Raw genomic sequence first — 15,909 nt, 5'->3', positions numbered from 1 at the left:
TGCAACTTTATGGCGCTTATAATTAGCTTCATACCGCCACGCCCGATTACACACCCTCCTGCCCTTTCGCATCCCTCGCATGTGCGCGATTCTTCGAAAACTTCGCCGACGATTTCGACGGCCGGCGCGCGTTCGCATTCCCGCTGCGTTCGCGTCCATAATTCAGCGTCCTTCCACCGGAACAAGTCGCATCACTATTTAAAGGAAAGGAAAGAGACAAAAAACGGAAGCGAAGAAAAATTCGAATTTTTCATTAACTCGCTCCATCGCTCCCGAAAAGTAAGATATTTCTCACGTCGCGAAGTAATATGTATATATAAAGACGTAAGAAGGATTTTCTAGACTCCGGTTTTTTTATACCAGATCTCGTTTGAAAAGAAATCGCAACAATCATCGAGGAGGGGAGAGGGAGGGGGCGAAAATGATCCCACGCTTTATATTGACGATCGCATCGTCGAATCATCTTATCTCGTCATCTCGTTCGTCTCGTTCAACTCGCCCCGGAATCGTTCCCAGAGCGTGCGGCACCCCTCGCCCTTCATCCCCCGCCCAAGAAATTTTTTTGCCCGCCGATAATAGCGGCGTCGCGCAGATGTTATGACGGGGGCATTTAAATGTCTTCTATTAAATTCCTGGCCCGCCGTTCGGCCGACGTGCGCCGGGATGTTCCCCTGCGCGAGGGCGAGTTTAAACTCCCCCCTATGAAAGAAGGTAACCCTGACCCACAGCTCTGGCCGACCGGGTCCCAGCCCTTCGAGGGAATGCCCCATTGTGCGCGGCGGAGAGACCGAGCGCAACCCCCTCGCGATTCCTCCGCGATGGATATGAATTAGCCTGCGGGACTCGGGTAACTGTAGCCGCCACTACTACAACGTCACTACTACTGCTACTACTACTGCCACTGTTACCACCCGCAGACTCACCCTTTAAGGACACACACACACACACACGCGCACGCGCCCTTTAAAACGAGCGAACCCCTTCGTGGAGAAAGTAGCGGAACGACTTTCTGGCCCTCCGATTTTTTCGCTCCGTTCTCTTTCTCTCCCTCTCTCTCTCTCGGGAGATAAAATGCCCTTTGCGATGCTTCTGGGATGGACGAGACGTGTTTACCCGTGTCTTTATATGAGGGTAGATCGCGCGCTCCGCGAAATATCGTCCGGAATTCTTTACGAACTCTCCTACGAACGGTTCAAACGTTGGTTAAAAACCGATCCCCGATAAAGTGTCCTTGCTATCGTTGAAAGCATGCACAAGTCCGAAAATCAGAATTATCGATTACTTCCTTATCGTCTCGAACAAAAATCAAGTATTAATATTAGGAAATGGAAAAATCCAAGTTATTAGTGAAAATGCGTTAGAAAATTAATGAAAAATTAAATATTAATACACTCCAGGGTGTAGAAGATATTCAAAAAAATCTATTGGAATGATTATGAAATTACAAAATATCAATATAGAAATCGATCGAGTTAATTGAAGGGTGAAAATCGCAGATCTTCATACCGGATGTATCTCGTGAGCGTGAGACCTCGCTTTTCGCCGTGAGGTCGACGAAGAAGAAGGAGAAGAAGAGCGGTACTAGGTGCTACAGGCGAGAGAACGTTGAACCCGAGAACCATCAATCAGAATCCATCGCAGCGCTCACATTAGTCTCAGTGTCCCATATGTTCGTCTCTCCGGAGCGAAAAGTGCGGAAGGATAGGTGGGGTGGGGNGGGGGTAGGTTTCTCGATTATGCGAATATCTACACGGACAATGGGGACCCCCAGCGTCAGCTGCTCCTATCGGGTCCCCCGACGACGGCCGACGACCACGGGGTCGTGCGCCCCCCGCGAAATAAGCAATAAGTTACGTTAGCACTGTGTGACGAACCTTCTCCCCTCCACAACCCCCTCACGACACCAGCCCCACGCCGAGGGTACGCGAGGTTAACGTCCCATAGTGCAGTTTCGGCGTTCATCATGTTCGGTTCGTGATGTACCGAGTGTCTCGGAAATAACCGCCGTCGAGCCATCGCGAAGTCGAGGAGACTGTTTTCGGTTTCTTTTCTTCGTTTTGTTTTCCTAATACGCGCGCGCGCACTTGATGATCGATCGGACATCGAATGGTGGAAGCCTCGAGGTAGATTAACTTATTCTACGCGAGAATTACTTCTTTTCACACACGAGTGAATTTCTGTTTTGTTTAAAAGGAACATAGTCCTGACATCTGGCTGCGCCCGGAGCGAAAGCACGCGTCTCAGGAAACACTCCGCAGTGCGAAACGTTTGTTTTCGAGCGTACGTCGCATGACTGTGCCTTCGTGATTGTGTCGATAATGAAACAATTCGATAAAGTATTTGATGAGCCAAACGCATTTGCCGTAGGCGTTCGTGTCGAGTGTGTATTTTAAGTGAAGAAAAATAGACCGTGTCGATGAATCGATTTGTAATCTACGAGTTCTCTCGGCTAAACGTGGTGACTGGCTGAGCGATGAAGGAGATTGATTCGTTTCGTCAATAACGCGACGGAAGACGCGACGGGACGCAACGAAGTCGCGAATCCGTCGAACGTGAGCGGGATAGAAATTCTCTCGGCGGACAGAGATAACAAAAGAGAAAGAGAGAGAGAGAAAGAGAAGGAAACGCCTTCGACAGTGACAAAGTGTGCTTTACCAGGATTACCGGCTCGCAGGTCCCGGGAGGTTGTAAAAGCGAGTTTCAGTGCGATTCTCCCGCCGGTACGCCATAGGAATATCCAACAGGATTCCCAGGAGGGAGGGGGAGGGGTGGACCAAGAGGACTCAAGAGGAGAGAAGAGAAGCGTGAGTCTGTGCTCCTTGCGTTCACTGCGGGCTTCCATGTGCCAACTTTTCAAAATTCATAAGGCACGCGGTGAATGCCAAGAGCGGACCAAACTCAACAATCCCCGCATAAACTCGCCGAGAACCTCCTTTGGCGGTATTTCTCTCTTCCTCTCAGAAGCCATGAGCCTCGCGTCCGATCTCCGTTGCGCAAGGTCAGTATCTAAGGTAGACGATACCGCACTCACCTTGCACTTGCACGCTTTTATCTTTTAAGCTTGGACATGCACATTTAATTACAGCAAACACTTTATATTATGCGCACACACGCACACACACATACACGCCCGTGCGCTCTTCCTTGAACGCGTAGCAATTAATTAACGGCATTTCTCGGCGTTCTCTCATTCAGTTCGCGCGCTTAAACAAATATTTTCCTACTTTGAAACGTTTAGCATCAACGTTATTATTAAATATATTCGCTTCGAACAGTAATTAAACGGAAAATAATCACACACTCTCGTCTAATTAGATGAACATCCAGCTTTACGTCGCGTTTCCCAGCTTAGTCATCCCTCCGTAAACATCCTGCAACTACCTGAAGCTTAATTTTATTTTTCTTTTTTAATTTTTAACCGTTTATACATGCAATTAGATAAGCATACAACTAGCGTATTTAAGATGCGTTCATTAATAATATCTTCAATCGACTTAAATCCAAACATACACGAAACCGAGCGAAGTCGAGGAGGAAGGCGACATTGCCTTATCGAGCGTCAGATTAATTAATTAATTTAGATGTGAGTCTCCTGTGCGATTTTGATTCAAGCGTTGCATCGGACATCAGAGAGGACGCGAAGAGAGAGAGAGAGAGAGAGAGAAAGAGGAAGAAAGAAGGTACAGCGGAGTAGATCGCTAATGGTGGCGACGTTTCCGACAGACGGGGGTTGCCGAGAGATCGGGTTTAAAGCCGAAGAGCCCCTAAATGGAAATCGGGGAATTCCCGGGGCGTAGGACGAAAACGGCCGGTTGTATCGACCGAGACGAAAGGGCGGCGAAGGGAGATGGCCGGATGGTGGGGATGCTGCGCGGTTAAAGGGTGGACGCACGTTGCCTGGCAACCCGCGCTCCTTCCCGCAGCATCCCTCCTGAACGACCGCCGCTGCCACTATCGTCGCCGCCGCCGCCGCCGCCGCCACTGCCGCCATCCACGATTTCCACGATCATTGTTGTCGTTGTTCGACGTTGCGCGTCCGCCATTATTCAGGATCGATATCTTCGCCAAGAGAGAAAGAGAGAGAGGGAGAGAGAAGGTCGTCTCGTTTCAATAATACATCGTGATTTCTGTCGAGGGCGGCCGCTCGTGTGTACTTTTTTCTATTTTCCAGGGGAAAATCGGAGGCTGGAGGTCGCGCGCGATCGGAAGGAAAGCGGAAAGTCAACCCCGGTATTACGGAAAAAATTTCGCGGGGGGAAGGAAAAGGATGGCGGGAAGCTCGAACTGTAGACCCTCGACGGTGCACGAAATCAGTTTGTTTCTTGGGGACTTGATTTACCAGAAGTGTCAACATTCTGTTAAATCAAAATCTTCATCAAATGAACCGAAATATCCATCGAAATGTTGGAAACGAGTCAAGCGGCGAAAAGCACCGAGCCGGGAGCCGAGCCGTTTCCCGACGCCAGGGGAAGCCTCCAAAATATCACGCACACACAACATACACACACACACACACACACACACACGAAATAATGAAACTCACGGTCACGCATCACGGTTAATTACGAGACATACGCTGTATTGTAAATATCACGGGACAAAGAACAGAGCGACGTTGTAAGAGACGCAGAGCAGCTCTACAAACCATTACCGCAGCTTTCTACGTGCAGCTGCAAATAAAAAATAAAATATACGCGTTAAAATATCGTTTTATTGCGTGTCCTTAATTCCTAGCACGAATCCTGAAAAAAAACAAATAATTTTTCCGAGCGTATATTCGCAAAATATTAATAAACCGTGAAAAAAAAAATTATATTCCAATCGCTCAATAGCGGCACGTGCAAAAGTATATTTTATTCATACGTATCTTACTCGCGTTCGGTAAATTAATACGGATTTCGTTATGCCTTTCGTCTTTCATTCACGTGATGATACTATTTACCTTTCAGTGTGAATCTTTCCGCGCGAGTGTGTGTGCGTGCATGCTTGCGTATGCAATAATTTATCGCGCACAAGTACCGATAGGCCTGTAACGTGCGCGAAATATCTGCAGCACGGATCGTCGGACAATGTCGTTGAAGCGTCGCAGGCGTATTAATTGCTGTTTCATCGGTTAATTGTTCGCCCGTTGACGATTAATCACAAATCGCGGGAAAAAGTCCGCCTCATTATCCCCCGTCGCGGAAAATGCAGGCGCGAAACATTAATTCGGTCGCGGCGCACGCCGTCGGCTCCATTTTCAACGCGATCCATTTGTCTTAATAAAAAGCCGCGGCCATTCATCTCGCCCTCTTTGTTTTTCCCCCGGCGTTCCTCCCGACGAAAACTTAAGAAAACGGCTAAACGGCGAGAGAGATTGATCGCGCTATGAAAATTGATGCGGTGATCCCTTATTCCCGCCGGCGCAGTTATTCCCCTATGGTTCGAGAAAAACGATATAATCGCGTCCAAGATGCCTCCCTCCCTCTCACCCTTCCGCCCGTGCATCTATCATAAATCTTATCGCTTCTTATCGGCCGCGGCGCCGTAATTGTTTCAGAGAATGGATAGAGGAGGCATTAATCGCGCGCGTCTCACGGCGAAATTTCCACAAATTTCGCCCCGCGTCCTGCGAACTTTTAACAATGACAATTACCCCGCCCCACCTGTTGCCCCGTAATCAGCGGCAATTTCCCCGGCAAAATTCGCAACGAACATCAATAATATTTAACGTTATTGTGTGTTATTGCGTTAGATTTGCAGCAAAATAAACGCACGGGAAGGTCCACCGCTAAGCAGGAAGAAAGCGGCAGCTGTGACAATCGTCGTCCGCGAAATTGGCGTTGTTTGTTATTGGAAAATTAACGGCAATCCCTGTAACGAATATCCCGAACGCGACCGATCCGGATAAAAATTCCGTAGAGCATCCCGCGCGCATGCGAGAGTACCCCGAAGGATTGCCGTGGCGACCGCATTATCATTTAATTAAAGTCCTCACTCCCCCTCACCCGTCCCCCACGTGTCACCTGTTGCCCTGAAATTAGCAGCGATCTACGACGGAGGAGTGCAGCTCAGCCGGGATGTCGCCGTGCGTCCCGAAAATCTCCACGCGCGGGATCGTCGAAGGTAAAAGTAAAGAGGGTCGCCATTTCTGGCCTCTCTCTCGTCCTATTTCATCCCCCGTGCCGCCCTCGCCCGGGCCCTCCCTGCCCCTCGAATTTTCTCGCCCCATCGCCCCCGAAGTGTAGGCGCAACAAAGAAATTNGGGGGTGGGAGGGCCAGAGGGATGGATGCGAGGAGGACCTGACGCGCGTGAGTTTTCACCCTCTCCGTATCTCCTCGGCTCGCCTGTGTATCGATGGCTGACTTCCATTCAAGCGACGCGTTCTTAGCGGGCCTCAACCGCAGCTCCCGATCGGGTTGATTGATTGGCGCGCGATTAACCCTTTGATCGCTCGCCGACGGCCGATGTGAACGTCGAGCGCGAACGCCGCCGAACGATCGCGCGTATCGCCAATTATTCGCTGCGAGAACGAAGCGTCGATATTTAAATATTTAAATTGCGAACTTTGTGTCGGACGTAATAATGTGACACGATTCGCATTTGATCGTGTTTTCACACATCGTCGCGAACATTTTTCGCGCTGTCGTGCGTTGCAACTTTTTCCCACGTCGGACGTAATAACGTGACACAAACTGCATTCGATCGTATTTTTCGCACGTCAGTGTCGCGAACATTTTGGCGCCGTTGCCGCCGTACGCCGTAGTGCACGGAGAAAAATATTTCTGGGTTTGATGAATTTTTTTTTAATCGAAAGCAATTTTTGTTTTCTTGGAACAAACAAATAATTTGTTTCCCAAATAATAAATATCTTTATGTCAAATAATATATAATTTCGTTTATATTTCCATTTAAACATTATAATAGTTGCCAAGCAATAAATTATTCTAAAGAAATAACACTATGTTGGAAAATATTAAATATGTCTATTTCAGTGAAACAATATTTAATATATAATGAAATAAATTTTTTTGTATTGAAAACGAAATATTATTGCTTCTAAATAATATTGTTTTTTACTATCGAACAACATAGTTTATCTTAGTAAAACGACAAAATTTTCTTTCCAACAAAATAATATTTGATACTAAATTACGTTGTTTACATTAAAGAAACCCATTTCAAACAAACACGTGTGCTAAATCCAAAGAAACCTTTTTCTCTTTGTATGTATATTATTATAAATGTTTATTACGCAAATTCTATCTTTTTCTCTTTCTCTGTATTAAATCTCGGACTCATCTGCGAAATTCGCATGAATGATGTGACGAAGATAGATTCAAAGCGAATACGTGCTCTTCAATTTCCACGTAATATAATCTCGAAATTATATCCAACGATTACAAGAGAGAAAGAGTAGAAAAAAACGTAAGACACGTGGGAAAATTGGAAATAGAGATGCCGGAATGCGTTTCAAAGGAAGTGGTTGTTATTCGCGCGCGGCGAACTCAATCAAGTTTCGGACAAAATCATATTCATGCGACATCGCGAAGCAGAAAGAAATTTCGCACAGCGCAGAGGGCACAGTGGGGCCTGAGGGAATCGAGAAGGAAGCAACCGGGGGCGGGAACGGAGTGCACTTTATGAAATTGCAACGGGTATAATCACATATTTTCTTCACGGGTCGAGTCGCAGCTTAATCCGAAGGACGGTGCTTCGCGCGAAGGCAAAATGTAACGGAGAACGGCAGCGAGGTTGGAAAGAGAGAACAAAAAGAAGATCGGAGCAAAAAATAAGCGAGATAAATGGAAAGAGGGAAAAAGTAGAGAGAGAGAGAGAGAGAAAGAGATAGATAGATAGATAGATAGATAGATAGAGAGGGAGAGAGATACGAGCACGAAGGAGGGTTAAAAATAAAAAGAAACAAGATGACGGTAAGCTGAGGGTAAACGAACTCGATTTGCGAGACCCGTGTCGGGTAAACACAATTATTTCCATTGCACGTACGGAAATTTATGTTTTATGCGAATGTCGTGCGTCTGTTTTTATCGTGCCCGGTTATCGTTGTTTGTATACAGAAATTTCCCGCTCGCATTGAACGTCGGGAAAAGCTCGGCGCGTTTCCCCCGTCGGGAAAAAGCCGTCGCAAGTCCGCCGTGCGTTCTGCGTCCTGGCATTCGCGGCTTCCTCTAATTATGATCGTCAATTTTTCGAGAGCCCGGATGAAATCTCGAAATTGAATAGAAGAGAAAGGGCTGCCGGTGGTCATTCCGCACTTCCGGCTGTAACGAGAACGTCGACGTGCCCGCGGGACAATCAGACTCGCGAGGTAATCTGAATCGGCAGGAGCCGGTGACCGCGGTCATGACTATGAATTAATAGACCGATCCGTAAAAGTGGAGAGAGGACGTTCTGAGCAAGAAAGTGGAGCTTGCTGGAGAACCGAGCGGGAGAGAGCCGGGGGAGGGGTTCCAGTTCGGAGCGAGGAAGACGAGGTCGAAGTATCGGACGCGCGAGAAGACGAAGAGGGATGCGCCGGCCGGGGGAAGGGCTGAGAGGGGCATCTGCGAGAGAACAAGAAATGTAGAGAGAGAGAGAGAGAGAGAGGGGGAGAATTAATCGTTTGTATTTCTTCTCGCATACGGTGTCCCGTCGGCCACCCGGAACAGGCTTGTTCGGGAACACGCGCGCGACGCCGCTGGAACGTCACGGGGTGTAAAATTATACAACGAGAAATATGTTCCACGTAATAATCGAGAGAGGAACGTGATCGGGGAGGGATGACGGCTGAGGGAAAGAGGGAAAGAGAGAAAAAGAGAAAGGAAGGGGGAGGAGACGGACACGCGGAAAGAGAGCGAGAAAGAAAGACGGACGGAGAGGGCGAGCGCGAGAGGGTAGAAACGAGGGAGGGCAGAGGGAACGGGGCTCATGTGGAACAGGGGTAGAGACGAGATACGGGGTGAGATCAATACAGGGTCGCTAGGCAACGAGCCTCCGGCGATCTCGGTCCGGGTAGACAGGGTGCCGCCAAGCCGCTGTAGCCACCCACCCCCACACACCCAGCCGCCCTCCGCCGCTCCGTCTCTTTCTCTTTCCCTCTCTTTCTCTCTCGCCCTCGTTTCCCTCTTGCCCCGAAAGCGCCACATCCCACATAATAAATACCGGCAACTGTGCAACGCGGCGGGATAACGCGAGAAGAAGCACCGCGAATATGGCGCCGAGGACGAAAAAGGAAATCAGGAGAGAGGGAGAGAGAGAGAGAGAGAGAGAGAGAGAGTTCAGGAAACTAACCCCTTCCCCTCTTTCTCTCTTAATTAAATTGGCCGGGAATTTTCTCGTAGAATTTCTCTCACTCTCCCTCCCTCCCTCCCTCCCTCTCTCTCTCTTTCTACTCTATATCTTCCTCTCGTCTCTTTTCATTCGATTGCCACCGCGGCGCTCTTTTCGTACGCACTTCTTCGGCATTGTTTGTCAATAGAACGACAAGAGGGTTGACGCCGTTTACTAGCCGATCGCGCGACGCTTCATTTTTTCTCACGTGAAATCCGGCGGACGACGAAATCCCGGCTTTTTTTCTCGCAGAAACCTCCCGACTTTGCATTATTGACTTCCTCGGTCGCGTCGTGATAATTATTTAGATTTGTCATTTCTTTCCACATCCTCTATTGTCGAATCAGAATACAAAGTGTAACATCTCACTCGCGCAGTGTTCCCGAGCACTTAGCTCCCGTCGAAGGTTCGAGAAAGCCACTCTCCTCTCGAGAACCTCTTCTTTCCGTCTTCAAGTAATCCTCGTGAATCCTATTTGACTCATAAAAGAGTCGGGGAATCGTCGAGATCGATTTTCACGAGTTGGATTTCTTCGGGAGCAACTCCTCCCGAGATCTTCGGTCCCCCGAGGACCACCGCTCTGCCCATCGACCAGGATCGACTCTATTATTCCGACAATTGGCAGAGCATGGCGGTTCCTCGCAGGATCCAATGCTCCGACGGGTGCTCCGTCGGCAGCCAGATCGCGATGACAAAGTTGGTGGAATGGCCGGTGGTAGACAGGACGCCTTTCCTCTCGCTGGTCTTGTAGACAGGACACGTATACGTTTTCCCCTTCTGCACCTGATCCTTTGTCACCGGTTTCAACCAAAGCTGCCGGTGTAATGTGAGATTCGGGCCGTTATCGACGCGTTAACCTCGTCAGGGTAAATTTATCACAATCGGGTGTAACTGATTTAATTTTTTGAAATGAATTATCTAATTCGGATTTTAATACTTTAAAGTGAACGATTTAATTTTGAACTGATAAATATCTCTGTCATATAACGAGATTTCTCTTTATTTTATTATGGAATTTCGCGGTGAATTTTTATTCACGGCGATATTCATTATATTTTGCCAACAACGCTCGGAGTGGAAAGGAAAAATTGGACGTATCTACATTGAAAAATGAGTTTAGTTGGATCTATCTAATAGTGGACAACTAAACGCGTTTCAGACATCAACAAAACAGAATTTCTAGTTATAAGAATCAAATTTGATTCATGAGAACTAGAAATTTTGTTTCCCTTAACTAAAACACATTTTGTTGTTCATTATCAGGTCGACTCAACCAAACTCTTTTCTCAGTGCAAACATACAAACGGAAAAACAATTAGTATAACTATTCAAGACTTATATTCTCATACATAAACAAGAATGTATAATCTTATGTAAAGATAAAACTTACTGAAGAGATTTTACATATTCCACTATTAAAAATATCGTATTCTTGTTATTCAAGAATAATTTTCATGAATTGAAAGGACGATGAAAAAACCGATACAATTCTTAGTATAAAGATATCGTTCTTTCTATCCAATACTTCTTCTTCCCAATTCATGAAAATTATTTTCGTCTAACAATAATGATATTTTTAGTGGAACTGAGTTTTTCATGTAAGCAAACTTTATCTTCATATAAGTTTACATACTCTTGCTCATATATGAGAATATGGGTCTTGAATTGATACTCATCTTCTCTCCGTGCACGTACGTGTCGGTATCCCCGAAAAAGTGGAATTATCGCGCTTGAAAATTCGATCTCTCTTGTCGACGTGTATTATAAGCATCCATTATATGATATCCCGACAAGAGGGTTAACCCGAATTTGCCGAAATGTTTGTCCAACGGGAACGCGATACGACCCTCCGACAATTGCGCGGAAAGCTCCGTGAAGGGGATTAAGTCTCGAGGCGACTATGTTTGCTTACATGGGGCACGGTGTCGTAGAGGATCTTCGGCAGGGACTCATCGAGCCTCATCGTGTTCATATCAAAGCGAGCCCCGTCGAAAAATAATCCGTAGACGTAGACGCCGTCGTCCGGCGGGCTCGCGTGAACGGTGTCTCTCAGAGGGAAGAAGTCGTAGATCAGCAGGTCGATGGGAATGGAATATTTCCGCGCGTAATTCTGCCGGGCGCCGGTCAAGAACGCCTGGGTGAAGTAGAAGCCGGAGATCCAGTAAGACGTGGGGGGCCCCTCCTCGTACCAGGTCTGGAGAAAAGCGGAAACAAGCGCGTTTTTTCGATCCAGTCGTCACCGTGGAACCTTCGCGTTTTCTCCCGAACGCACCTGCAGGAATTGCAGCCTCTTCAGGAAGTCCTGTACGTAGCTGCCGAGCGGCTTCAGGGAGGGGTAAGAGGCGTGCATCCACATTTTCGGTATCTTGCCGGTGATGATCGACGTGTAAACCTCCTCGAGATTAGGATTCATGACCACCAGACCTGTCGGCAGAACCGTAGGACTTACATCCGCATGAAAAGCGCACGGCTGTTGAATCGATAGAATTTCCAACAGCATGAGTAACTGGAGCGAATCCTTCTGATTCAATGGCGATGTCATTGAAACTAATGAACTGAACTTTGAACTAATACTTTAATTACTGAAACAATACACAACACAGTAGTTTCAAGTTAGATATTTGTCATTGAATCAGGAAGATCTGTTCCAATCGCGCTACTGTTGGAAATTTTATTGATTTAACGAGATTTTCTTCCGTGCAGCCCGCGCTTCGTCGCGTCCTTCACCTCGGATCGCCTTCTGCAGGTTCACCAGGCTGCTCCTGATCGTACTTAGGAGTTTGTTGAACCTGCCCATCTCCTGCACCAGCACGGTGTTCATGCTTTGCTCATAGCGCGTGGGATACTTCTCCAACGCGACCACCAGGTCGTAATCCTGCGGCAACTTCGACAGGATATCAAACGCGACCCCGTAGACGATCTCATCCGGGGACTTCACGCCCGGGTCGTCGACCTGGCCGGCGTCCTGGCGAAACATCGGAAGATTTTCTTAACGTTTGCGGTCCTGGCGAACTTTTAACGAGATCGCCGCTGAACCACGCGATGATATAATTCCGTCAACGTGGCCCGACGGCTGAATTCACCTTGTCGGGTTTTAAATTAGAGCGCGAAAAGTCGACTTGCGATTCAATAACGTTTCATTACGGATTTTAATATGAAGCGTCCAAAAACTTCTTTCTCGCGCTGCGTATTCTACTATATCCGTTTTATTTTTGTGATTTTTTAAATAATTTATCGTATGTTATTTATCATAATATGTATGTGTGTGTGTGTGTGTGTGTGTGTGACAAGTAATACACGGAAAGAAATAATTTTGCTGTGTAGTGAAACCACCGTTGATACTATATATTCGTTCTAATAGCGATAAAATTTAGTTAGCATAATTAAATTAGCGAATTATTCGCAATTCAAACAGAAACAGTTTCGTTACCAGGGCACGTACTATGAACTTATTCGGAATTGATTCCGATCGGAATCGCTCAATTATTCCCTAAAAATATAAAAGAAAGTAAAAGACGAAAGAAAATCTAGAAAATAACTTCACGATTTCGATCGGAATCCATTCTGAACAGTTCCATAATAACTGCCCAGGATAGAAAATATCCTGCTGAGTAAATTTGTCCTTAGAACACGCCAGTTTGCTGTTAGAACAAAATATATTGTTTTCCTATATTTACTAATTTGTACTTATAGCAAAATAATTTAGCAGATGGCAATTAGTACTCTTAACAAATCGTTTTACTGTCCACATAGTAATCAACAAATTTTGCTGCGACTTAAAATGCTGAAAAATTTGCTGTGTCAGCATATTATTTTTCTCCACGCACGTACACTGAGAAATCTATTTAGTTGACTCGAACAAAATTTTTGTCTATCGTTATGGACAAACAAACGTTTTGGTTGCGAGAACCAAAGTTTGGTTTTTTGGAACAAGAATGAAAAAGGTTCGGTTCAAGGGACAAAATTTTGGTTTCCACAACCAAAACATTTATTTGCTCATATCCGAACAAGAATTATTTGAGTCAACTAAATAGGTTTGTCAGTGTATGATATGATATTCGCTCTGTTATAATAAACAACAACGTGTGTATGCGTGTGAAACGCGTGACTTTTTGTAAAAAGAATGCGAAGCAAAACTTTTCATCCGGATTTCTTTTTCGCCAACAGTTTCCACCTGTACGTTTAACGTTGTGTAACGGATGGGAATGTTACCTGCTTCCTCGATTTCCTTAGCTATGTCGCATGAAAATTAAAGGATACCGTTATAGTAGTCGCTTTCCAAACGTTATACTTTCCTGAATAAACGTTACTTACTTGAATCTCCTCGACGTTCTGCACGCAGATGAAAAGATAACAGTAATTCTCATTATTCCGTTGTGCTCGTGACATAGAAAATTCATTAATTCCGCGCAAAGTGAGGAGATCAATCGGAGTGCAAGCAGAAGCGAAAGAATGGAATCGAAGGAAACGAGTGAGCTCGCGTGCGATAATAGAGCTACGGTAAAATATCACTTAAACTCATCGACACAGCGAAAACCAGAGCGAAATCGATCAGTAAGTAATTGGCAATAAACAATGCACTGCAATTTCCCGCCTACATATTTTTTATAAAAATATTATCCGAACATTCTATCTAAGCATAACCGTACTTTGTTTTATATTTAAATTTCCCCTCTTCCAATGACGACGAGGAAACAAAACGAAGGAGCAGAAAAGAGAGAGAAAATTACGCCAAGACTAGTAGCACCTGTGTGAGCAGAATGGAGGACAGCATCAAGTAGGACTCCTGCTGATCCTTGATAATGTCCGCGTTCTCGTGCATACCGAAGACACTAGGCGCGGTAGACATCGGCAATTCCTTCACGTAGTCCAGGAATAGACTATATTCGCTAACCGGAGGTACGTAATACAGGCCGCTTGGGTCGAAGAGATATTTCTCGTCGACCACGACTTGCTCGTGGTAGAACCGCTCCAAGATCGTGATCAGCGTCCGTCGGTCCCATTCGTCGGTCACCCGGCCGCCGTAGTTGCACTCGCCTTGACGAAAAATGGGGAAGGGGAAGAGGCGAAGGATCAAAGGACGCGCTAATGAGAGCCGCCATTAATATGTTTTCGGTGTTACTTTCGTATCACCCCGCTTTTGGGGCTTTGAATCGCGGCGGAGAACGATCGCGTGCTCCTACCGCGAAAAATTTCACACGCGCATCTCGCTAATTCGACCGAGATTTCGGAAATACGTATTTTTCTCCCTCGAGAGAGCAACGCCGCGTTAATTCGCTGGAGCTCGAGTGCTCGTGTTTGAATAATTAGAAGCGCATCAACGCCGTGATTCTGCTTAGAGAAAATGAACGCGAATATAGCGCACTGGTTGAAGTAGCAACTATTCCCGTGCGGGGAAAAAACTACGAGAATACGAAAAAATTACTGGTATACTATCGAAGGACTATTGTTTTTGTACACCAATAATTGTTTCGTATTTTGGTAGTTTTCTCCCGTACTTGGGATTGGTTGATGCAAAAGTTCGTTCCGTTTTTCAATCAGTTTTTGCTGAGAAAACCCAGAATTTCTACAAACGCTGTATCATGCAGCGAGTTATCGAACAAATCGACGCGTACACAGAGTAATTTGTCTTTCGGAATGGAGCAAACAAACGAATACTTGATTCAACAAACATTTGTTGTTTAGTTTTGGATTGTTTCATTCCTCAGACAATAAATATCTTTACGTCAAGTAACATATTTCTTTTGTATCTTCATTCAAACATAATAATTGTCACAAGCAATAAGTTATGTAAAGGAAATAACATTATGTGTAAGGAAAATATTAGAGGATTTTTTCGTTTCAATGAAATAATATGTAATATATAATAGAGCATTTGTTTTTATTGAAAAAAACATTTCTAAGTAATACTACCTTTTCTATCAAACAACATGATTTACTCTTGTGAAGCGTTAATATTTTCATTTGAAGAAAATTATATTTGATATTAAATTATGCTGTTTGTCGAACAAACATGTGTGCTAAATCTAAAGGAACCTTTCTCTCTGTGTACTTAATTAAATGACTGTATCTTAATAAATAAATAAATAAATTAATAAATGTTATACGTATACTTTTATTAACGACGGAACGAACTTTTCATCAATCTAACATTACCACCTTGAATAACTTCGAAATGTGAGAGTAGGAAAAAATGTATCCATCAGAAATTACATTTCTACCAATGGTCATCACTTCGGGCACCTTTTGCAAGCGTAAACTTTTTTCACCTTTATCCAATCGTCGATGAGATATTTTTATTTTTCGAAGATATGCAAGGTGGCAATAGTCATCGCCTTACACTCTCTCTGTATAACGCATAAAAAGATATAAATAAATTTTTCCTCGGCCCGATAACTTTCGGACGATCACTCCGTTTCTCTGTTATCTACGTTCTATTCTCGGCGCTGCTTCAAATCCAATCTTAGAATTTAATCGGGGATTTAATTTCTTCCTGAAAATTCCCTTCGCAGGCGTTCAATTAAAAACTTCCTTGGTGAGTTTCATTCTTAAAAGCCCTCGCGGTGCGTTTCCAACGTCAGTCAATATCCCGTTTGAGC

At 45.3% G+C, this 15,909-nt stretch overlaps 1 protein-coding gene across 1 annotated transcript in view; it reads right to left on the bottom strand.

Moving 5' to 3' along the window:
- Window positions 1-9,916: 9,916 nt before the first annotated feature.
- The window catches only part of LOC106740829 (dynein heavy chain 7, axonemal), a 32,000-nt gene continuing 26,007 nt past the window's right edge, over window positions 9,917-15,909 (bottom strand). Inside the window, 5 exon segments of the mRNA XM_014612260.1 lie at window positions 9,917-10,123; window positions 11,223-11,504; window positions 11,583-11,734; window positions 12,038-12,275; window positions 14,058-14,347. Of these exon segments, the coding sequence (XP_014467746.1) occupies window positions 9,917-10,123; window positions 11,223-11,504; window positions 11,583-11,734; window positions 12,038-12,275; window positions 14,058-14,347 (1,169 nt within the window).

Source organism: Dinoponera quadriceps, unplaced genomic scaffold (genome assembly GCF_001313825.1).
Source record: "Dinoponera quadriceps isolate SergipeBrazil2010 unplaced genomic scaffold, ASM131382v1 scaffold545, whole genome shotgun sequence".
Classification (NCBI taxonomy): domain Eukaryota; kingdom Metazoa; phylum Arthropoda; class Insecta; order Hymenoptera; family Formicidae; genus Dinoponera; species Dinoponera quadriceps.
This window is presented reverse-complemented; position numbering and strand designations above follow the sequence as displayed.